Source organism: Syngnathus typhle, linkage group LG2, assembly GCF_033458585.1.
Source record: "Syngnathus typhle isolate RoL2023-S1 ecotype Sweden linkage group LG2, RoL_Styp_1.0, whole genome shotgun sequence".
NCBI lineage: Eukaryota > Metazoa > Chordata > Actinopteri > Syngnathiformes > Syngnathidae > Syngnathus > Syngnathus typhle.
In genome coordinates this window covers 3,737,712-3,761,540 of record NC_083739.1, presented here as the reverse complement: position 1 = coordinate 3,761,540, position 23,829 = coordinate 3,737,712, and the positions used below count along the sequence as shown (strand labels likewise).

Here is a 23,829-nt window from a genome sequence, read left to right as displayed (position 1 = left end):
CTCCATCGGCAGGCGGCCTTCGGGACACTATTTATGGATGGACGCTCCATTTGCATGCTGCCCGCCGCCTTGATCTTTCTTCCTTCTGGGTGCAAGCAAAAAGCGGCCCATGCAGAAAGAGCAGGATCTCATGGATGTTTGACACGCACCGACATGGCCACGATTTTTTTTCTGCATGCCATGGCAGGTGTCGTGTCCTCTTTGTCACCCCCGCTGCCTAGCTCCGGTCCCTTCTCCCGTCCTGAGACTCATTAGAACCCCGAACCACATCAGCGGCATCCCTGGCTATATAGATTGGATATGCATGATCAGTCCATCCATCAGTGGAAAGATGGAGAGCAAGAGAGAGAAGCCGAGCGAAGGCAGCCAGACAAAATGGAACGCGAGACAAACATTTGCATTTCCGGACAACGATGTTGAAAATGAGTGCAAAGCACGTTTATATTTCATCCTTCAAAATGGTAAATGAGACCCATCCAGTATGACATCACACTAACGGGCAAGCGGCTAACGTGGCAAACATCCGGGGCAGCTCTGACACTTGCGGACCACGGAACTACGCTGAAACCATCTTGGACTTTCATCTCAATGGCGGTGACTAGAAGAAAACCGATTAGTGACGGAAGGCCTAATACTAGCATGCCATCTGCACGGTAGCGATGCAACTCTTGTCTCATCTTTGTCACGTTGAATTTGAAGGAAACAAGATGATGAGGGTTCAACGTGAGGTTACGCTAACATTCCATCCGCTTATCTTGTGTGCACTTTTGATGCTCTTCCAGACATTTCCACCATCTTGCAGCGCCATCTTCCTTTTCGCCTCACCTTGCCCTTTCTCTCCTCGCACTTGCACAAAGATGCCAGCTCCCATCCCTCGCCTCTTTTCTCGCCTCTCCTCTCCTGTCCTCTCCTCTCCCCGCGCTCTGACGAATTGCCTTCCCCTCCCGGTGAACTCGACCGATAATCCTGGGGAAGCAGTAAAGGCCCATCGATCAGCCCCGCAGACAGGCCCGCAAGCCACAGCACAGGAACGACACGCTAACAACAAGCCGGGTCCGCCGGCGAGCTCCACACATGCGTGCACGAGTCTTCTGTATGCAGATGAGGATGCGCCACGAGTGGCGGTCACGTGTTGACATGTTGGAAGCGTCCAAGCCCGGTGTCACCGTCACGGAAGAGACCCCCCCCCTCGCCCACGAGGCACTCCCTGCTGTGTGTCATCCTCTCGGAATGCGCGCGCATGTGCAAACGCTGAGTGCGTGCGCTTGTCAACATGGCCGTATAGTATTTGCGGACGCAGTCATTAATCACGTGGCAAACTCCAGGGCAAGCCCAAGCCAAAGAATGCTCATGATCTCGGATGACTCTGGAATTGACCAATTGATTGATTGTAACGATTCATTTTGGCATGCACTGACTTTTATGTGGGGGAAGCCGAGCGCTCGTTACTTTGCGAGAGGCAGCTGCTTTATTTCATAATTTGCCTTGGAATACAACAAAGAACAAGCTAATGCAGCGGGCTTAGAATCAAAAGCGGCGATCCCGCCATGGCTTGCAGTCATCTGACATATATGATGTCCATTTGTCTCCATCCTGCAAAACTTTGAGCGGCTCAAGCACAAAACGGTCATTGGGCATCATTCTATCCGCTTAAATATGACAAACGGCGCCGGCTTGTTGGAGTGCCGTATTTGTTACAAAGCAGCGCCATTGTGTACAGCTTGGCCATAAAAAGCGAGTTGCTCAAAAAGTAAATCTCTACTTTGACAATCAACGAGCTGCTTTTTCAGTGAGCAGGCTCGCTGTTCATCTGTTATCTCCATTTGAAGCCATTTTACGCGTTGTCCTTCAATGGCTGCATGCGGGTGTTCCTAATGTCCTGCATGGCGAGGCTGACTTCATTAAAGTCGCTGTGGCGCAAACACATTTATGTGCTGCTTTTCATTTTTTTCCTTTTCCATTTGGCTGTGCCCGTCGCCTAAGCGGAAAATAGAAGGGGAAGACGAGACTCCGTCTGGCTAGACGAGACTCCGTCTGGCTCCATGATATGCACGCTTTGTGAGTGAGGTGACACCTTGTGGTCAAAGTGGAGCACTGCATGACGTCAAGAAAAAAAGGGTAGGATATGTAACCGGTGCTTATCATAATATTGCCAGCCCACCAAGTTGCACGAAGGGGAAAAAAAACGCGCCTCCTCTCGGCCACCGTCATGCTCAGCATTCAAATCCACTCGCTTGGCTTCGTCAGAAATACCAGCCGGAAATACGCCACTCCCGTCTCCTAACGAGTGCCATTGTTCTGTTGTTTTTCAGTTTTTCCATTCCTGTTCTGCAAAGAGAGCAAGCCAATTTCAACCCTTGAGATTAAAAAAAAAAAAACTGGAAAGTGACACAATATGTGAAAAATGATTAAATTGACCAATGGCCGTACTGCAGCATGGCCAACCTGAACACCATCCAGGGGATGGAAAGGCAAAAAGGAAGAAAGAAAATGTAACTGAGGCCTTCCGGCGTTCCGGGCCCTGGTTCTTCTTACAGTCGGTGGGCTGTGCGATGACGCACGGTTGCCCCCTCAGCCTCGGTGACAGTGACGGATGGACGGAAGGCGAGAGAACCTTCGATTGCAGGTTGTCATGTCCTACTGTCATTGGGCTCATCCGTCAAGGGACGAGCGAGGCACCTTCCGGCTTGCGGAAACAAACAGTCCAACGCTTCCATCTTGTATGCTTGCTTGCTTCAATGCAATGTAATTAAACGCTAATTTTAAACAAAATCTGGGCCACTTCAAAAAGTCTGCACTGTGATTGCTCCAAAGACAATAAAAACTTGATTCTGAATCACACCCAAAAAAAGAACTTTATGAATAAGTGTTGGCAAAGTGCGATTATTTGAGTTGAATGCATGACAACCGTGCCTGCTGTTGCGTTGATGAGTCTCAATCTCTTGCCATTCAGTTGGCATCACCGCGCGCAAAAATTTCCATGGCTTGCGCCAAAACCGCTCTGACCTGCTGTTCCTCTCCTCCCTGCAAATTTTCTTACCTAACTTGCACTCTCTGCGCTCCTCCTCCTTCTTCTCCTCCTTCTTGCTGCCGTTATCGTGCTCGCGACGCGCGTGCGCCCTCTACCGTCAAAGTTTCGCAAGTGCGCTTGTTGTTCCACTCGAACAGAAAAGGAAATGACAGGCCAACCAGCAGTCATCCATCTGTCAGCCATGTGACAGGCACATAGCACAGGCAAATATACGGCTGGCCCGTAAATCGCTGCATCTCACTTGAAGCAGCCTGTCTTGTCCGGGTAATTAGTAGTATCACAAAAGAGCATTTTGACGTCCCAAAATGCCGCTAGATCACGGCCACTTTTGATTTTGAGTCGCTTTTGTCCAAAAACCCGGCGCTCAAATAGCCAAATGTTCCTGAAAATCGTTTGCGTAAAAATGATTTAGGAGCCACTTAGGATATCGATCATGCCGCCGAATCGTTTAATGTTTCCAGAAGATCCTGCTGATTTGTGGCTGTTGAGACAGAGTTCATATTCTACATTTAAAGATTAAAAAGAGGACTTGGTCTTTTCCTAGTGGAGTCTTCGCAGCAGAAGGAGGGCTAGAATCGCCGCTCGCTGCTGGGGATACTTTATGACGGGCAATTTAGCTTCAGCTGCTATCTGAGCTATCTCAGGAATGGCCACGCTTACAATCAAGTGCAATAAACCAGAGCGGGAAGTCGAGGGAAGGAAGGGGTGGGCTTGGTGCATGGGGGTGACAAAATAAAAGGAGACAACAAGCTTGTCTGATCAACACACACACACACACCTCTGGACAAAAGACGGCGGGGGGAAGGGGGGTTCTTTGTGGATGCACGCCAACACACAAATGCTGAGAGCAACTTCCTGCTTTCATTTTTGCACCAAAGGAAAAAAGTGTGTGTGAGCACCTACACTTTACCGACAAATAGCGTGTGTGAGTGTGTGTGTCGTGCTCAAACATTTGCGCTTCCTCACCAGCCGGGCTTTGTTGAGTCTGCTGAGCTCCAGGAAATCTCCTGAGACGGGGGAGACTGATTTACAGCCTTCCCCCTGAGAGGGCTTTACGGCCTGAGACCCAGCTGAGCAATGGAGGCCCGCAAAGAAGAGATGAGACACAGAGGAGAGATGGATAGAAGGATGGATCACGTTGAAGAGGAGAGATGAAATGCGGCGACGGGGCGGAGGGGGATCACGCCATGGATGGAATGCAACATGGTCGCTATTTGCTGGCCGCCCTTCAACTCCGTGCATTCGCCGGACGCACAAACACGCCGGCACAAAGCCAGGCCGTAAATCTACCGCCGCTGAAGATACCTGAGACGGGCCGATGCTGCGTTTAGAGAGAATGCAGATGGAGATACCTGCCTCCGGCGGCACATCACCCGCCGACGTCCCGTCCCCCCCCAGCCTTTTTGCCTCTTCATTTGCATCCTCCCCGTTTCTCTCTACAATTGTCTCTTCTCAGGTTCTTTCACCCTCAACTCAGGAGCTCAGGTGTCCACCTCGCCGCCTTTGCCCACCGGCGACTTCGGGCCCACTTAGGAGGAATAAAAAGTCGTGGCCAAACCTGCTGGCGACAAAGAGGACAATGGGGAGGGAGCAGCGGGAGAACACAAAAGAAAGAGCCAAAGTTTCGCTCTCATCGCACTGCCAACAGGTGCAAAGTTGGAAGAGCTGGTGTTTCAAGCCATCTGTGTAAACGGCGATGGCCTCCAGACAAAACACACCGACAACCTTGCGCACGCGCCCTCAAAGCCTTCGCGCCGAGGCCTCGACAACAAATCGGGGCTGGGTGCAAACACTCAAACGGGCCCGGCCCGTCGGAGCTGATTTACGGCAAAGCAAACTATGCGCTAAGCCGAGCATCTCAGCGCGACACCTAAACACCTGACAGGTCGCGCATAAATAAGGCCGGCTTGAGACTCCCGCATCATTCACGCCGTGGCCATCTTCCAAGCTAACACGGAACAGGTCACCTCTCTATATTTCACCACACACATCTCTCCATTCATTGGGAAAAGAGAGACGGGCTGAAGTGGGGCCTAATGATCTGGGAGGGGGCTTCAAAAGCTTAACAAATGCCTTGGATTCTGTGATGTGGTGTGTAGATTTGGGCAGGGTTGGCTTAGTGTCATGTCTGTACATCAGTGAGCGTGCATGAGAATGACCCCGGCCCGAGGCAATGCCTCACCTGGCCTAGCCATCACGCATCGAGCCCATGGCTCAGATCAAGGCCCACAGCCAGTTCCACTTCTCCCGCTCGGCCGCCATAAATCCTCCTGCCTTTGTCTGATCTCTCTTTCACTGGCTGAAACTTATCCTCTTCCATTAAGAGTGATGGATCATCGGGTCTCGGGGGCACAAGACACTCAGAGGTTACAGGTCCTCGCAGTGACAAAAAAAAAGTACAAATAGGCCGGAAATGTATAGCGCAGGTGTACGTCCACATCAGCTCCAATGCATGAGAGGTGCGATGAGACTTGTGAAGGCCAGCAAGTTTTAAAATGATTGAAAAGGTGCACTCGCATGTGTGTGCTTTGTTATGTTTATTTGACGTTAGCAGTGATGACATACAGTAAGTAGCTCGTTTGGGCCAATGGTGTCGATTCGAATAGGAATAAGCAGTGTTGGTGCTCCCTCTGGTGGCTGCTTTGTGCTATGGCAACTACGTGTGACCTCTTTCGCAGTCAGTCAGCACTCATTCCGAGTGCGGATGAACAGGAAACGTTTGAAATGTTCTTCCTTTGTCATCTTGCACATAACCTACTATTACTACAATTGTACATGTCATAAAGGTTTAGATGATTTATGCATATTTGGATGCCCATAAATTATATAATATTTTATAGCTTTGTGTAAACATAATGGCAGGAAAATAGAGTGATTTATTTTTTTTGTGAATGGAGGAGGCTGTAGGGCGTTGAGATATCACTTTGGCAAGAGACGTGACCAATTATTTTCCACGTGTTACAACAAATAGCCACCTTAGATGAGCAGCGTGTGCATCTAAATGCGTAACACTCCGAAACATCTCAAGTGTTTTGCTAGGTTCGCAAGTAAAGGCCGGAAAGATTATTTTTCTGAACTAAACTACATCATGCTAAAACTTCTATTTAGATATGACAATCTCTATCCCATAGTGGGGACATTTCTGCGGGTTAGCCCATCAAAAACATAATAAGAAAAAAACGTGAAATGGAAGATTATTAAATAAACCAGATGAGAGGGGGGGAAAAGGTTATTTAGAAACAAACAAGCAAACCTTAAGGGTGGTGAGAGGCCTAACATTATTATTATTATTATTCTATTATTATTATCATTATTATTATTATTATGACTGTACCGCTGAACTGAGGCCGACGTGCTAACCAGTGCTTCACCATGCCACCCTATTATTATTATTATTATTATTATTGTTATTTAGGATTTACATTGACCTTAAGCGGCAGGCAGAGGTGCGATGAAATCTGGGAAGCTCTTTATGGATTAAATTTCAATTTGGTCAATTTGACCTTTACATTGAGCTGTCAAGCACGTGACGCATTAAATCGGGGTGTTCGTGAGCAAAAGGCTGACTGACGGAAAAAGAGGGGACTCCGTCCCGAATTTAGAAAGGCTGTTGAAACTGACAAGTTGCATGGGGCTGCTGCTGCTGCTGCTGCTGTAGGCCATGTGAGTGATGTTGCCCTCGGGTGGCGAGAGAGGAGCACGGCACTGAGTCAAGTCCATCAGCCGGCAGAAAGATTCACTACTCGGGCTTTCATCTGCCTGCTTGTACAGCAGCCCATTTGTGTTTCAATGAATTGTGCGTTTGATTTAGGCCGTCAGTGTGTGCGCGAACTGGCACCGTATTGCGCATGCGCGTTGGTCAGGCCAGCCAGTCAGCCAGGAATGCGCTGACCTCCTGCGCCTGCGCGATTCTCGACTGGACGGTAGAGGCACATAAAGCCTGCTAAATTGCTCTCGGGCAATAAAATGGCAATAAATTGACAACAACAGCGCATTAATCCATCACCAGGGAGCGCTGAAGGTATTGTAAAGTGCCGGGGATGGGAGCAGGAATGATTTCTGATTTCGTAGCAACTGTAACGCTCGTTTAGGGTGCCAGGGGGCAGTAAAGAGCGGGAAAGGGCAACGAAGACCCACAACAAATGTGGAGAGAGAGAGAGAGAGAGAGAGAGAGAGAGAGAGAGAGAAAGAGAGAGAGAGAGAGAGAGAGAGAGAGAGAGAGAGAGAGAGAGAGAGAGAGAGAGAGAGAGAGAGAGAGAGAGAGAGAGAGAGACCCAGTCGGTTGGCTGTGGGCAAGCCGGGGTTCTGGCAAGCTGCTAAGTGGGCCCAGTGGTTCACATTGTCGTTTCCTGTTTCTCTGCCCCTTCCTTTCCTCTCTCTGGTTGGAGCACGGCTCCAACGCCAGCCACCTTGATCTGCCGCCCCAGCCTTCCTGCCAGAATTGCTCGACCCCAATAGAAAACAGATGAGGCGCTCCGGTTCGGCGTCGGCGCTCGTCATCGTCGAGGCAACACATCTGACATGCATTTGCACGTAGCTGCTCTTCTCATCCAATGCTCTTATTTTGCAAGATTTGCACTATTGCTTTCAAAATCGTGCAAGGCTATTCTTTTGGCCAGTTTACGACGACACAAAAAGCTCATTTGAGATTTCAGCACGCCGTCACGCCGGCTGCCCCACAGCGACTCGTATATTTTGAGACCGCATGACACCTCGGCCCTGACATAATAACACGTGAGCAAAGTGTTTGCGCGCTCCTCTGCACGTTCTAAAGTGAACCAGGTGTGCACATGCGTGGATGGAAGGGGTCAAAAGTGCAAAGACATGACCAAGCGCTTTCTTCTTCACCTCCCTCTAACGACCCTTCAGCCGAGCCTCAGCAAAAAATGTAAACTGCGTCGTAAAGCAGCTCACTTTGACTGACAGGGGAAATCGCAAGTGACAAGAAGGAGCTCGCTCTGGCTCTCGTTCTCCAGTGCTCCGAGCATTTTTTTTTTAACTCAAAGCAACCCGTGCATTCCGAAAAGCAAGACAAAGTCGTCGCTTCCGCTTCAGGTTAGCAAGGGAAAAAGCCCACAAAAAACATGTCCTCGTTTCAAAAACCAAACGTCCATCGCAGCAAAAGAGCGAAATGTAAAATGACTTGCACAAAGTTAGCCGGCGGTCCAACACTTGGCCCAAGGAGCATCATAAATGGCCACCCACGTGCAAGTACGACACCTACGACCGCGACGAGATCCCGTCATGAATCATCTGCCGTCAGCCTCTTTTTCACCCACTTTTATTACCAATGTGTTTACTTCTAATCAGCGTAATGGACTCCGCTGTGAGCGTTGCTTGAAATCGACTTTAACGTATATGCATTCTCCCTCTCTCTCTCTCGGTACATATATCGTTGAGCCCCCGGTAATGACAGAATGGCGGTTGTAATGTTGAAATATAAAAGAAGCTGCCAACATCCTCTTTATCCCGTGTCGGGCCGTATTTTACGCGTTGGATGATTTGCTATGCGACGCGGCTTTATAAAGTATTTAGCGAGCCGTTCCAAATGATAACACGTCTTTTGTGGGGCCTCCAGTTTATTCGTATCGAATATCAGAGCACGGCAGGTTTCAATTCGATACTGGCTGGAAAGGGCTCAAGAAATCGTCAAATTTCAAATATGACATGTTTTACTGTAAATGGATGCCCTCCCCCCGATTTCTTTGAAGCAGCTGGACTTTTTTCACGCGGTTTGGCGGGCATTTTGGACCACATAATCCGTATGCGACCTAACACTAGAGTTTACGGCATTGTTGAGGCGAGAGGGAGGGATAATGCGGCGGTCAGCTGCGGGTCAAATATTGTCAGGGCTCAAAGCCGGAGTCCGAACGTGTCTGTTCCGAATGCTAACGGATTAGCGCCGGCCGCGCATACGGCCACGCGGGGTAACTCAAGACGACTTTTAACGGCAAAGCCCGCCGAGAAGTCGCTGTCATAAAATGGGCGACACGTGATGTCTGAGGCCCGTAAACTCGCTTGGCTGCGGGGAGGGGCGGCGGCGCGGAGAAAAAAAAAAGCAGGTGGGCTCGGCGTTGGCCGACCTTGTTTGTCAAGACCTGCAAGGTATGAGGGAAGGCAGCTCGTGCGCTCACTCACAGCGTTATCCAAAGCAGGTCGGCTCGAAAAAAAAAAAAATCAAAGGTTGCAAGGGCCACAATGTTGACCTTCAATTTCTTGACCTTCAATCTCAATTGGAGGCCTAAGGCAAACGCACATCAACATGATTTTTTTTTAATCCACCACATATTCATTGACACCATTTTGCTTCCATTTCTTCTGCTTTCTTTTGGTGCTTAGAGAAATAGGTTTGGCACATTATCACCACCTTTTGGCCATACCCAAGTCGTTCAGTAGAAATTGCAGGACCAGCCAACCTCAAAAAAAAAAGTAGTGCTTGTAGTCTGACAACAAATTGGTCGCTTCACTACACCCTAAAAATTGGAGCCACCCAGCAAGTTAGCTCATAAACAACAAAAACAGCACACTTGTCAAGTTCCACCATTTGTTTGATTCCTACGGGCCGACCTGGCACATTTGACCTGCTCTCTATCGAGCTCTGACCAGACGGCGGTGTGACGGCGGAAGTCGTTTTTAGAAATCCAAACGACTGCTTTCAATCTGGCATCAACGAGGCTTTACAGTGCGCGCTCCCAGTTCGCTCGGCGTCATTTTGACTCCTAATTACAAAGAGTGAGGATGTTGAGCTTCTCTAATGGGCACTGGCAGTCGTCAGACACGCTGCGGCAACAGCCCGAATCGCATGGTGTCATTTGCCAGCGGGGAACAATGAGCTCATCTCGCGTCGTGGCGGCAATTTAAAAGCCATCGAGATGCCTCCGCCTTTTATAGAGCTGCCTGTGCGGTAAATAAGAGTTGCGTTTGCTACATGCCACTGCTCTGTGTGTCTTTCGAGGTCGGATTCGCAGCGCATTTGGCTGCCGAGTTCACACATTCGGATGTTAATTGCGCCAATTTTTTCCTGATCCTTTTGCTGCTGCTGTCTTGCCAGTAATTGGGTACAATTATGCCAGCGGATGATTTCTCGACATGAAGTCTCGAGTAGATTTAGCAACCATCATTAGCAGCAACAGCGGGCCTTTCACTGAAAGAAAAACAGGCAGGCACACAAAAGTTATGGCGCTCCAATTTGTAATCCAATTATCTCCTAATGAATAAAACACTATTGCGATTCGCTGGGACTGTGCGACGGCCGGAGTGGACTTACTTAATACTCTCAACCCCCGCCCCCCTCCTACCCTGTCTCTCTTTCTGCAAATTAATTTATGGTCTAATTACTGGACAAGCCTCCAGATATGAAGGAACACAAATCACTATCCCTTAGCGGTTGGCAGAAAAAAGGCAGAGGATAATTGAAAATGTAGAAGGGGATCAATAGTTAGAAGCCCAAGGTTACATGAAGTGCGACGTTACAATTAAAAGGGAGATATGATGCATTGCATGATCCGCGGTAGCTGAAAATGCCTTTGCGCTCACAAAAAAAAAAAAAAAAAAAGCACGGAGCTGTTGAAAGACACGTTTCCAACACATGGCGCTTGCACACGGCTAGCTAGCTTGTAAAATATGTACCGTTTCAGTCTCACATGGGCAGCCTGGACCGCCTCTGCACACGTGGACAGGCAGGTCTGGTGGTCTCCCGAAAGGCCAGATTCCCAAAAACCTCGTCAGCCAGGCCCGGTCCCGCGTGCCTGGCTGTCTCGTGCGTTTACCTCTGGCCTGTTAAAAATGATATCAGCTCATAGAGGGCAAGCATTAGCATTTGCATTTTATTGGAAGCGCTGAGATTTAGAGCGGAGGATATATCAGCTCTGAGCAGGCAGAATTAGTTAACAATGCATTACCTGCCTTTTATGGCAGCCATAACTCTTCTTCCCTGGTGGAGAGGCGAGATGAGGGAGTGGGGGTGGTGCCGCAGTGGGTGGGGGTTGCTGAATGGGGGAACTGAGCCAGCAGAGGGGTGGAGGAGGAGGAGCATTTGGAACCAACTGGCTTTCCGGTCCCAGGAGCATGCACATCAAGTGTGATGGCTCCCCAAATTAGAGCATCACATGGCAATGGCCTTGCCACACCTCAGTGCACCAGTCATCGCCACCACGCTTTATATCAGCAAGCAATGAGCTCGCCAACAGTCACACGCAAGCCAGCTCCTCCATTGAGGAGCATCGTTTGAAATACAAAACGACACGGTGTGTGGCAGTGCCTGCCACAGTCACCCCTCCTTTCTAAACACTCATCTGGTGTGATGCGCCGCTGGGGTTGCTGGCCGTCTTCTTCTGCCACTGCGGCCAATCATGCCCTGAGGAACTCATTTGCGCGGCAGTTTATTGGAAGTTCGAGGGCTGACATGAAATCCAACAGATCCACGTACGCCTATCAATGGTCATATTTACACTCTGGCCACATTCTGAAAATCGAACAGATGGAATTTATTTTGACCTTGAAGCAGACATTCATAAACTGAATGTCATTAGCTTTTGTTGTTTTAGCATGATGGCTATGGATCAGCTGAATTTATCCAACACAGGTTCTTTGGATGAGCTCTCCCAACGACTATTCTCACGTGATGTGTTGAAAAAGTTGAGCATAAATGGGTCTTGTAATGCTAAATGGAGCATGTCTCTGGCACACATGACATTTTTAGCTGTAAAGCAATGGTCGGTTGTGCTCTGTGCCGCTACATGTGTTGTTGCCGCGCATGAGCAGCAGACCTCCCCCCCCCCCCCGACCCCCAACCAAATCTACCAGTTCATGGTCAGCGCCGTTCCAAGCTCCATAAAACAGCCTGCTGTTTCATCCCTTTGCCCAGCTTAACGGTCCCTAGGGCTGCAAATTTACTAGTGACCTTTGCATCGTCGTTACAGCAGAACAGGCTTTTTGCTCGGGAAATTCCATCACTTTAGGTGTAACTGAGCAGCTCTCTGTATGCATGCCTGCGTGCACACTGTAAAAGGGCACTAAAAGAAAGGGGAGGGGCTGAGACTGTTGAGGGACTCGTGGGTCATCGATTGTTGCCATTTACTTTTGGATCCACAAAGGAAAAATAAGCCTAACGGGATATAAATATTCTAATACACAACCCCGACTTTACTTTGAGCGAGCTAGGGTTGTAATTGGTGAAATGTTGATTGGTTCAAATGAGTTAAACTGAAAACAGAAGGTGTTTAGATCCTGAGCTAGTTACCGGATCAGATGAACGCCGTTGCTGACTTGCAAACCCACCCACCTTAAATTAGGCCGGAAAGCAATGCAGGTAAAAAAAAAAAAAGAATGCTTTTTGTCCAACAGTGACACCTGCTGGTGATATAGGCTGGTACAAGACATTTCCTCCGTAAAAAAAAAAAGTGTACTTTTTTTTGCCTTTGACTGTTGCATCGAATTAATGTGTTATTGTTTTTGGTTTCCTCCCCTCTAACAGTGCACAAGCCCACCAGCTGAATACATAAATTGCTGGGTCAAAAAAACAAAACCCATTTGCGATTAAAAATGGAACCCACACAAGACTCCTTGGTTGCTTTTTTTTGCAAAAAAAAAAAACAACCCAAAATTGTGTCAAAATGACCCAATTCAATTTTTAACCCAGCAGTTGTAAGGGTGTCCATCTCGGGAATGTTTGCGATTAGAAAAAAATAAACCAAACCATCAGCAAATTCAACATCGAAACAATTTATTGAAGTATGTTGCCATACTCTGTTTAACATCACAAAAAGGAACAACTCACGTTTTTGTTTAAAAAGTCTGCAATGTTTAAGAAAAAGAAAAGTGTAAAAAGACTGTCACGCCAGAACTACTGAAGGCTTTGTTGCTAAGTAAAATAAAGCTCATTAAAAACATATTTGGCCCTAAAAACTAATTTGGAACACACGACAACCACTTTTTAAAATAGGTCACCCATCTTGGAAAGTATCTGTGAAGACAAAATGACAGGAAGCACTGAAGAATAGTTGCCAATCAAATGAAGGCAGGATACGCCTGATCAGGCAACATTCTAAAGCTTCGAGTCACGATGATCAAAACCATGATTCACCCATTAAAAGTGATGTGATTTCAGGACTAATATTTGGAAATGAAAAGCACTGACTTATTGTCGGCAATGGCGAGCGTCACCGCGTTCATCCACAAGGTGGCAGCGAGCCCAAACGCGCCCGCCGGTGACTGATGCAGCAGTTTCTCATTCACGACGGGAGCGTGTGGGGATGCAGTTGTGGGGGGGGGGGGGGGGGGGGGTTAAAAATGTCTGACTCGAGCTTGTCCGTGTGGCGGAGAAGTTTTCCTTTCCCGTGGAGGCGAACAAACTCACACGCTGACTGCATCCTTCTCCTTCTTGTCGCCGTCCTCGTGCCAGGTGAGGCGTTCCTCGTAGAAGGAGATGACGATCTGCGGGCACTTGAGATTGGCGTCTTTCGCGAGCACAAGGTCCGCCTCATCGGAATCTTTCCTGTCGGAGGCAAAGACGGTCGAGCCCGGTTAAAAAGCGTCACCGTCAACTTCTCGCGCATTTGAGAGGCATGGCCTTCATGCGATCGATCCGGGGTTTACCCGTCGTCTCAAACGGGCTCAAGCTCAAAAGGAGAATTTGTCGTGTTATGATTTTGGGCGCAATTGAAACGCTTGTTTTTTTTTTTTTCCTCTACAAGGACCGGCACTTGGACAAAAGGTTGTCCAGATTGTAAAAGCGCTTGGGAAAGATACCTTGTTTCAAATATTAACACCTCCCCCTCGCAAGCTTTCCCAAAGACTGTTAGCCAAAGTTGTTCAAGGCTACAATAATTAAAGTAACAGGCCACCAACAAAGTTTCCCAACTTTGCGCACAGACGCAAAAGGAAACTTTGAGTGCTTGTTATAGTCGGATTAATAAAAGGTGAACTGAGATGAGCTTGCAAGTGTACCGCGTACCATTTCATCAAGAACATCAAATCACCACACGAGTCAGTTGCTCCAATGATTTTCTCTGGTTCAAGGCCCTTCTCAAAGCCTCGGGCCACTAGAATTTCATCCTGAAACACAAAGCAACATCAATCCTTAACATGTTTTTTTTTGTTTTTTTAATAGGAATTAATATTTGCCCATCAAAGCTCAATCTACAGTGGCAGTGTCAGCAAAGTGATCCTGGCATCATTACCTCTTTCTTTTTTTTAGGTTTGCTTCCACCCTCGTCGTCTTCGTCGTCGTCCGAGCTCCTCTTCTTGGAGCTCCCGGAGTCTTTGGCGCGTCCTGGAGAGGGGGCTGTGCCGGGCTTGCTGGCTGCGCTACTTGGAGTGGAGCTCCCACTTTTTTTGTAAGTCTTCATAAACTCGGAAATGAGCTCAGGGCAGTCCAGGTTCTTCTCTGGTTCCCATGTGTTGTGCTTGCTGAGAACAAATCACAACTTCTAACACCAACTGAACAATTGCCGTGCGTGTTCTATTTTTTTCACATGTTATGGAGCAGACCAGTTGGAGAATTTACATTTGTGGATTTCCTGTACCGCCTATTTGACATATCTTAAGCGGCTTTGATAGATTTTTTCTCTCGCTTATTCATCAACAAATAATCAGAACATTAATCAATGGTCGACATCATTATTAATTGTAGCTGTAAATACAATATTTTCTCATACATCACCCCTTTAAATCAGTCTCTCTCTCTTCGGGCGCACACAAGAAATAATAATCAAATAAAAAATAACTTACTCTGAATATCCTTTCCACTTGAGAAAGAACTCGACCCTGCCTTTCGTCACCCGCCGGTCCAGCACCTTCTCCACAACATACTCTTCTTCATCCGACGAAGAGGAGTCGTCTTCGCGAGACTTTTTGCCCATTGTAAAGTTGGTTGGTGAAGAGCTTTCAATGACGTTCACTTGAAGGCACACTTCCTGAAAATGAACATTTAATCGAAAACACGAGTGGTTTACAAACGATTAAAGGGCTCCTTGTTGTTCAGGGCACCACGAAGAATGACACGGTGAGGAAATTCACTGATTATAGCAGCAAATAATAATATACAGTCAGAACAGTACACAAGTGGGATCAAAATTAACCAGGTGATGAGGGAACAAAAACATTAGAGATGCTACCAAGTTGGAAAAAATGGCTAACTGCTCTGGGTTAGCATTGCGACAACAACATTTACGGGTATTTGTTTGATCGGGAATTACTACAAACCAAACATTGGCTAGAAAAACATTAGAGCAAAAGTATTAATGCCCTCCATTTCCGTCACCAAGACGTAAAATAACGATACCATGCTAACGCTAGCTAGTTGACGTGCTAATCAATGAACAGAGCAAAAGCAACCGTGCTAACGAAGATAGCCTGCGAACGCTTAGCTAACGGACGACGCGCCACCACGCTTACGCGTTTGCTTACCTTGTTCACGCAACAAGCATCGGTCTTGGCCGATTACAAGGTGTGGAGCTGCTTGTTTATGAAGGGCGACTGAGGCTAACTTAGCATTTAGCCGAGACCACATAAAGGTACTGTACGCTTGCTTGTCCCGGTGCGTGAAAAGCGCGCCTTAAAGCTCACAATGAACGAATGTCTCCGCCCCTCAGCCAGTTTCTGACCTATATTGGCCGCCCGTCATCCGCTCATCCTTTCCTCGTCCCTAACTATTGCAAGCCCATTTATTATTACCATCAGTCGAAGTTTAACGCATCATTATTAGGAGAGAAAAACGAAAGAATGAGAAAACGAGGGAACATATACATAAGACATTACAGTTATTATGGTAGCTTATGAACTCTAATAACAGCGATGCGCATGTCCCCACCCCAAAAAATGTCGTTATGAATGACAATCGCAAATGACCGACATTTAAAACTTGTATAGATCGGCTACTAGTTTGTGATTAAAATATGTATTGCAAATGCGATCGTTAATGCAGAAAATCGAGTATTTGGGTCGCACGGAAAATGCGGTCACGCCCACCTCGATAGCGATTGGACCTCATGGGTGATTGACAGGATTGTGTCCAATAAATACTCTTGTTTGAGTGACGCCACACCTCAGCGGGAACCCCTGACCAATCGCTGAGTCAAAGAGGTGGATCTGTAACTATTTAGTCTACTGTTGAGAGGCAGTCTTGGCGTGCCTGCCTGACGCGGTTCACCTTTTTCAGTGAAATTGAAGCGCGTCGGCTGAAGTTACTCTGCGTGCAAAATGTCTAAAGATGTGAGTACCTCGTCGTTATTAAATAAGGACAGAAAGAGAAAGTGCACCAGTTGGCAATCCGCATTTTGTGCGCGTTACCTAAATTTGAATGCGCGACACGAACTGCAATGCCGCCATTTTATAGGAGCCCGGGCCTCGTGCTCTATTGTTCTCAGGATTTCCCATCGTCGAAATCCGCTGCTTTTTTAAATTGTTTATAGTTAGTCGCAACAAAATGATTACACCGTTGCAACATCGGGTGATCTTTCGGAAGTAATTGTAAGTCAGCAATACATGAGCCTACCGCCACCATATCGTGGCGTAATGGCGGCGTTTTCGCCCTCCCCCCACCCAGTGCTTGACTGCAACGCGGAACCTTGGCCGTCTCTTCAGACATGCTCAAATGAAACTCCGCAGACGCCCCGTGTTACTCGGGATGCATTTCGGAGAACGCCGCGGTCATGCATTCTCTTAATGTTTAGATCCCACGTGAGCCAGAGCAGCTTCGCAAGCTGTTTATCGGAGGATTGAGCTTCGAAACCACAGACGAAAGTTTGCGGGCCCATTTCGAACAATGGGGTAGTCTTACCGATTGTGTGGTAAGTGAATTAGTTTGAATTCAAAAAACAATTTCAGGAGCGTACTTAAATGATCACTTGTGTCGGCCGTTTAGGTCATGAGGGATTCCAACAACAGGAGATCCAGGGGGTTTGGCTTTGTCACCTACTCATCAGTACAGGAGGTGGATGCTGCTATGTCAGCTCGTCCCCATAAGGTGGACGGAAGAGTGGTTGAACCTAAGCGTGCCGTCTCCAGAGAGGTAGTCCAACAATGTCGATTGTTTTCGGGCTGGTGGATAGATAGACGTGTTGATTGATTTTCTTCTGTTGCAGGACTCCAACCGACCGGGCGCTCATGTCACAGTCAAGAAAATATTTGTTGGAGGTATTAAGGAAGACACTGAGGAACAACACTTGCGTGACTATTTCGAGCAATTTGGCAAGATCGAGGTGGTTGAGATTATGAACGATCGGAATACCGGAAGGAAGAGGGGCTTTGGTTTTGTGACTTTTGATGACCACGACGCAGTGGACAGGATCGTCAGTAAGTGCACTTTTGACCGTGACTCGGAATGAACGGCCGTATGCGACATGTTTGTAGACGACACGTTCCTGTGCCTGCAGTTCAGAAATATCACACCATTAACTCCCACAACTGCGAAGTGAGAAAGGCCCTCCCGCGGCAGGATATGCAGTCCTCGGGAATGAGAGGAGGAGGTACTCGCCGCTTGCATGCATCATCTGCACAATATTCGTCTTGTTAATCATTTTCAAAATGTCAAACAGGATTTTCAGGCGGACGCAGCGGCGGTGGAGGCGGTGGCGGGCGGCCCTATGACTACGACCGAGGTTACAACCAGGGTGAGTGCAGGGTACGCCGCTGCGAGTGTTGTTTGTCGCTAACCTGTCTGTCTCCTTCCAGGAAGCAGGGGTAGATATAGTGACAACCACTACAACGGCAATGATGGAGGTAAGAGTGCAGGTTTTGGGTTGAGACCAACTGCCGTACTGAAAAGACATTTTGTTTTTAGGCTACGGAGGTGGATATAACAATGGAGGGAACCGCAGCTATAGCCAAGGATACAACCAGGGAGGAGGAGGAGGAGGCGGCGGTGGAGGCTACGGCGGAAATAACTACGACAGCAACGGTTACGGTAAATGAGTTTTCTTTGGCGGCGGAAGAGTGTGACATTTGGCCTGCAAAATGATCCCGTGCCGCCATATCCTGCAGGCTGCGGAGGGGGCGGCAGCTACAACATGGGTCACTATGATTCTCAGTCCTCCAACTTTGGCCCCATGAAGAACAACTTTGGCGGCGGCGGCGGCGGTGGAGGCGGCAGCAGGAGCTATGGTGAGTGGATGTTTCAATACCATCGTGGCGTTATTGTATGTAGACTGAGTGCTTATTGATTGTGTTGAAGGTGGCTATGGGGGAAACTCAAACAGTGGCTATGGACGTCAAGGGCGATTTTGAAGTGACTGAAGGGGTGAGTATTGATGCCGTGGCCACCGGCTTTCCAGTCTTTATAGTAACAGGGAGCCGTTGTTCGGTGCTCATAACCTTTAAAGAATTTTTTTTTTTTTTTAAAAACTCAGGATCTCAGGTCCTATGAAGTCAGCGCGCAGTTAACAATGTTGTTCCGTATTGTTCAACAGGGCTGAGTACTTAGGAGAGGAAGTGACAGCAAGAGAAGAGCAAGGAGAGGAAGTGACAGGGCAGCTGCAGGTGTACCTCCTAAATCTGCTCAGCCAAACACGTGGCAGGTTACTTCCGCTGCGACAGATGTATACTAGGTTAAACAAAAAAAAAAAAAATGGAGGGTGGTGTTCCATTAAGCGTTTTTGTGTTTTGATTTTGTTTTATCAAATTTTGTTTCTGGAAAGCAAGCATTCCAATGAGGGTTTTTATGTAGATATGTTGTCCTTAATCTCTGGTTTTATTTGTAACTGCATCCAAGTTGAGCTGAAATAAACAACCTTTCAGTCTTTTTACAAACTCTTGTTAGCCTCCTTTAGTGGTTTTGGGAAGAGGGCCGGCCGGCCGGCTGACTTTTGCATACAGCTGGGGAGCACCACGAGCAGAGCCCAATGACAGAGCATCCACGCGGTAGGCCTCGACCGGTTGAGGGCTGACAGGGGTTCGAAAAGGCTCGCTCGCGCTTGCTACGCAGGTCATCCGAGGGACGCTAGCTTACATGCGCTCTGTGAGGCTAGCCGTGGAAGCCAGCTGAGGGAGAGAAGTAGCAATCGTCGCCAGGAGCGTTGAAGCAGGGGAGGGTGAGGACAGAAGCCTGAGGCTAGCAAGGCAGCAGCTTCCAAAGGCTTAAATGCTACCTGTGTAGGTAAGACAAGACTTCTCAACGTACACCTTGCTTGATCATGTCCATGTGGTAGTCAGATGTGTGGCACAGTAATGCTTAAAGTCTTTTCATGAAATTGCCCATCCCAATGAGACATAATATTTGCATGCCGCCAATCCGTTTCAGCGGCCGCTGGATTCCATTGACTTTGTGCTTCTAATTTCAGGCGACATGCAAGTTCGGCCACGGCGGAACGACCTCGTACGTATCCCCGGCAAATGGCTACATCAGGTACAACCGGCGATGCTCCGCCTTTTATTTGGATTGAAATTGCACGTTGAATTCAAGAAATGACACCAATTGTCGTGAACCTGGACCTCGTCTGATGGAGTGGATTCTTGAACAAGCAGAACTTCATGCTCTGTGTTTCTCTTGCAGGATTCTGGAGAACGACCGCAGATTATATTTATTTTTGTATTCATCTGGAGAGACCAATGTTTCATGTTTTTTAAAAATAAATTTTATTTTCTTAAAGAGGTGGTGTTTTAACTTGTGGAACACGGAATACACAACAAAACACCCGACGGCGCCCCGACATGAACGCACTTTTCCTCACGAGCGTCGCCCCGACACGAACGTTCTTTTGCCTACGGGTGTCTACCCGACCCGAACGCTCATTTCCTTTTGAATCGGGCTATTTCTCGCCCGACGTCGTGTGAGGCACCAGATAGGTTTCTCCGTCCGCCATCTGTTGCAAGCAGTACTCGTCGACGGAATACGGTCGTCCGCTTTCATCCGTCAGCTGAGAAAACACCTCGGTGTAGAGTTGGCCGAGGTGACGCTTGATGTATGTCAAGCTGCGCTGGAATTCCAACCTCTGCTGCACCAGGCTGTCTCTGTGAGCCTCCAGCTGAGCCAGCTCTCTTTCCAGATGAATGATACTGTCCAGTTTGCGCTTGCGACAGTTTTGAGCTGCCACTTTGTTCTTGCCCCTGCGCCTAATGTCCTTGATCAGCGCCAGTTGGGCGTCGTTCAGGGTGTGCTGCGTCAGCAACTCGTTGAAGTCATCCACTGGCAGGTTGACGATCCTCTCCAACGGGAAGGGGATCTTCAATGCCGCCGCCCGCCTCTCATCCTTGCTGGCTGCTGTCTGGACGGCTCCTTGAGCTTTTGAATGCACGGCGTGTTGCCAGCTCCCTCTGCTGGCTGACTCGGGGCAGTAAAGGTCACCCAAGGTCAAATTTTTGGCTGGCTCGGGATTCGCCATGTTGAACTGCGAATGGCTTAAATGCGGTTGGGATGCGAAATAAGATTCTTGCGCACCCGGGTATGCGTCAAAACGATTCTGGTAATCTGTCTGGTAGTTGAGTGTTCTTCCGCCGCCCGTTTCCCCGTCACATGCGACGGACATGTCCAAACCCCTGTAGGCCGCCATTAAACCAGCGGCGGAAGTTTCCGGTGAGGCCAAAGGTGGGCTGGAGCCCAGCGAGAGTCCAGAGTCTGACTCCAAATCATCGGCCGAATGAGCAAACGAACCATGGCCGCGTGTTGTCCACATGGCGCGACGGGGCACACCGCCGTTGGGCCTTCTGTCATCTCGACCGGCTTCCGCTGAGCTCATCTGTCCCGCGAGAGCCATCGTCTGATCAAGTTGCGGTCCCGAGTGCTCATAGAGTTGCTCTGCGCGGTGACCTTCGGAGTAACCTCCGTCGGCCGGGCCCACCTCAAACGCGGCGGAATGGCGGGGAGCGGGCCCGTATGCGCCCATCGGAGGCGCTGGCTCGATACTTTGGTACTGGCTCGTTTGGTAGGAGCTGTCGGCAGATGTCTCCAAGCCCTGCAACAACAACAAGCAGTCAGGCCGGGAGTACGAACGACGGTCTGGTGGCCACTTTTTATTTTGCAGTCTGACGCATGTACTAAAAACTTTGGGAAAAAAAAAAAGGGCCTATGCAAATGCGGTCACCTGCAACTCTGTTATGGCCATCAACTCCTGCCAGGCGGCGTCCATGTCTGTCGGCGAATGTTGCGCTCCATGAGCTCTACCGCCGAGGAAATGAGCAGGCGCTCCGCCGCACGCTCTGCTCGAAGGGAAGGTCAGTATCTTGAAAGAGAGCAAAGGATATTTAAGTGTCGACGCGAGGGAAAACTGTAAATCCAAAGTCTTTGACAAGCCCTACCTCGCAGGACCTCCTTGGCGGGGGCACGTAGTTTGCTGTTGAACACATTTAGGCCACGCTCTTGTTGCAGAAGTTCAACCTTGTAAGGATTCACTTATCATTACGTCTCCAATTATCACCAAGTCTTTACTATCAGGACAGAGATATGCTAAAAAGACACATGCGCACATGTCAGCGTGTCTTGTCCGCTTCTTTCTCCTCCTTGAGGTCATTTCTAGCAGTTTAATTTCTGTGAAGGCTTTCTGGAACACATGAACGTTCCCAAACAGTTGACTCCGCCCATCAGCTGTGCCAACCAGTGATAAGACAATCTGTAGGGAAACAGCATATTCGGCGACAGCGGCCGAGGTCTGCTGGAAGACTGTAAACGTTTTTCGGAACAGTCTCGTAACCACCGATGCTAAATGTCGGTCGGCACGCTTCTTTTGCAAACACTGTCGCTTCGTCCAAAGGTTTCAAAATGGACGAGCAACCAAGGGCTGCGTCGAAACGACTTGCTCAATTGCTAATATTAGATTTGAATTGAGCCGTTGTCATTCTTAATTACGATTGCTATCACATCACACACAGTTTGTTGATGTTTTAGCTTGACATTATGAAATTGGGAAAGCTTTGTAGAATTGTAACCGGTGGATAAAATATTGAGCAAAAATGTTTTTAAGAGACGCAATGGCCTGTTAGGAGATAAGGCACATTGCAAAATAGTTTCCTGAAAGCGCCTGCAAGTTATAATAATAAAATAATAATACATTTTATTTATAAGGCGCCTTTCAAGGCACTCAAGGTCGCTACAATGTTGAAATACTTGTATGTTGAAATACTGTCCCAAAAAAAAAAAAAAAAACTTCAGCATCATGGCAATGATGCACCTAAAACATCCATCAATAAATTTAAACATGATATGATGATGTAAAAAGTCTCACTCATCATCCCCCATCAAGCCACATTTAGTTTGTTGAATCAAAAAACGACGAGAGGGAAGCGACATACCTGAGCAACATTGCGTACGTGGGTCAGCTGATGGGCATCATCCTGCCCTGGAGAACAAAAATCGTCCGGGCTCCTCCAGGCGCACTGTGGGTGTGTGTGTGTCTGCATGCGCTCAGCGACACACAGCAGCAAAAATGGGATGGCTCAAAGGCGACGTTCCTCTAAAGTGCTTCTTAATAGCACGCTTACACCCCAACCTCCAAATTTCCCCTTTGCCCACATGACAAACCACAAAGCCACAAGCTGCCGCCATGGACCATGCCTGCCAAAATATGCGTGCGCCACAGAAGACAAAAAAAAAAAACAAGCCAAGCTGTGTCCTTCAAAATTCTCCTGAAGCAAAAGGTATGACGAGGGAACACCTGGAGTCAGAAGAAGACTTCTTTGGGCTGGGCAGGGCAGGGGTGGGATTGAGACCTACAAATGGAATGTACAGGTAAGAAAGAACGCATTGTTCCTCGACCTGGCGTCCAGGGAGAGCGAGGGGAAGGAAGGAAGAGAGGGAGAGAATGCCGTTCGCATCATTCGGCAAAAAAGAAACGACTTGAGAGAACCGCTCCGAGCGTGGATAGAACCCGCTGCTTCAAAAGTAGTGATGGATGATGGCTCAATGTCAACCATTTTGTTGACAGATGCTTCCGCTTTTTAGTAAATGACATCACACTTTGAGAATAACATAAAGAATCCGGCTTGTGTGCAATTGCGGGAAAAGGTGAACGTCTTCCCGGAATCAAGCCAGCCAGGGATTTCCCGAGCGCTTCCGGCAAGGCCTTCCCGGCGAGGCCCGGCCCGCGCTCGCAGCTCGCCCCTGACTCAAGCTGCGAGACCGCAAGCGTGTTATTAGCGCCACCGCAGCAGTGGCCGGCGCCTTTGGCATCTGGACGCAGTAGACGCCCACGCTCCTCCCGTCCCGTTTATTTGTTTGCCTCCATGAAGTTTTCCCGGCAGCTTTTTTTCTTTTCCTTTCAAATGCTGGTCTGGTGGTTGATTGGAAATAAGTCACCTAGACATTTCGTGTAAGAGAAAGAGAAAGAGAAAAACAAAAGAGGAACTTAGTGGGCTTACCTTGAAAGAAATCTTGATCTGTTTTATTTCTGAGAATAACTATCACACGTGGTTTTCACACATCGCGAGTCCAGTGGCAGAAAATGAGGAAGCGTCAAAACACGGTTGGCCGAATGTTACCGTTTAGCCGCCATTCATTTCAATGTGTTTCCATCAAGATAATGTTTGGCGAAAACCTTCCGATTGCATCACTTGCCCCCCCCCCCCATCTTATCTATCTTTGGGGAAATTTTGCAAAGTGGCTTTGGTGACACGGCCCCACGTAAAGATCCTCGAGACCTTGGTATCGATCGGTCTGCAACGCCTTCTCCGATCAGTTCAGTCAGGAAAATAATTGAATTTGTTTAATTCCCTTGGATTTCAAAAGACTTATTGTTGGCAAGCTCGTTAGAGATGCGATTGCCGACCTCCTCGACTTGACCGGCTGCGAAAAAAGACACCCAAGGTTGCAATTGAAGCGTCGGTGGTGGAAGACAGGTGGGCCGGCAAGTGCACTGCACGCTCCTCGCTTG

The 23,829-nt window shown here is 48.3% G+C and overlaps 3 protein-coding genes across 9 annotated transcripts; 1 reads left to right on the top strand and 2 right to left on the bottom strand.

The window, feature by feature from the left end:
- Positions 1 to 12,738: 12,738 nt before the first annotated feature.
- On the bottom strand, positions 12,739 to 15,664 carry cbx5 (chromobox homolog 5 (HP1 alpha homolog, Drosophila)). The gene is made up of 5 exons (XM_061264981.1): positions 15,440 to 15,664; positions 14,762 to 14,946; positions 14,212 to 14,440; positions 13,986 to 14,086; positions 12,739 to 13,526 (listed from the first exon to the last, which is right to left on the bottom strand). Exons 2-5 carry the CDS (start codon positions 14,890 to 14,892, stop codon positions 13,385 to 13,387), a joined length of 603 nt encoding a protein of 200 aa, XP_061120965.1. The 5' UTR covers positions 14,893 to 14,946; positions 15,440 to 15,664; the 3' UTR covers positions 12,739 to 13,384.
- Positions 15,665 to 16,085: 421 nt separating this feature from the next.
- Positions 16,086 to 19,616, top strand: LOC133143177 (heterogeneous nuclear ribonucleoprotein A1-like). Of its 2 annotated transcripts, XR_009710372.1 has the most exons (12): positions 16,086 to 16,243; positions 16,705 to 16,821; positions 16,896 to 17,042; positions 17,116 to 17,326; positions 17,407 to 17,499; positions 17,569 to 17,643; positions 17,705 to 17,752; positions 17,814 to 17,936; positions 18,014 to 18,133; positions 18,204 to 18,269; positions 19,309 to 19,373; positions 19,521 to 19,616. XR_009710372.1 is itself a non-coding variant. In XM_061264971.1 (11 exons), the coding sequence occupies exons 1-10, from the start codon at positions 16,232 to 16,234 to the stop codon at positions 18,254 to 18,256; spliced, it is 999 nt and encodes a 332-aa protein (XP_061120955.1). In that variant the 5' UTR covers positions 16,086 to 16,231; the 3' UTR covers positions 18,257 to 18,269; positions 18,439 to 18,778. The 2 variants fall into 2 exon arrangements, 1 of the variants encoding a protein (XP_061120955.1); XM_061264971.1 differs by lacking the exons at positions 19,309 to 19,373; positions 19,521 to 19,616 and adding an exon at positions 18,439 to 18,778.
- Positions 18,378 to 23,509, bottom strand: nfe2 (nuclear factor, erythroid 2). Of its 6 annotated transcripts, XM_061264964.1 has the most exons (5): positions 22,253 to 23,509; positions 21,431 to 21,504; positions 21,263 to 21,341; positions 21,049 to 21,186; positions 18,378 to 20,919 (listed from the first exon to the last, which is right to left on the bottom strand). In XM_061264964.1, exons 3-5 carry the CDS (start codon positions 21,308 to 21,310, stop codon positions 19,777 to 19,779), a joined length of 1,329 nt encoding a protein of 442 aa, XP_061120948.1. In that variant the 5' UTR covers positions 21,311 to 21,341; positions 21,431 to 21,504; positions 22,253 to 23,509; the 3' UTR covers positions 18,378 to 19,776. The 6 variants fall into 6 exon arrangements, with proteins under 6 accessions (XP_061120948.1, XP_061120933.1, XP_061120940.1 ...); XM_061264949.1 differs by having other exon boundaries at positions 21,263 to 21,504; positions 22,253 to 23,508; XM_061264956.1 differs by lacking the exon at positions 21,431 to 21,504 and having other exon boundaries at positions 21,263 to 21,410; positions 22,253 to 23,508.
- Positions 23,510 to 23,829: the final 320 nt, after the last annotated feature.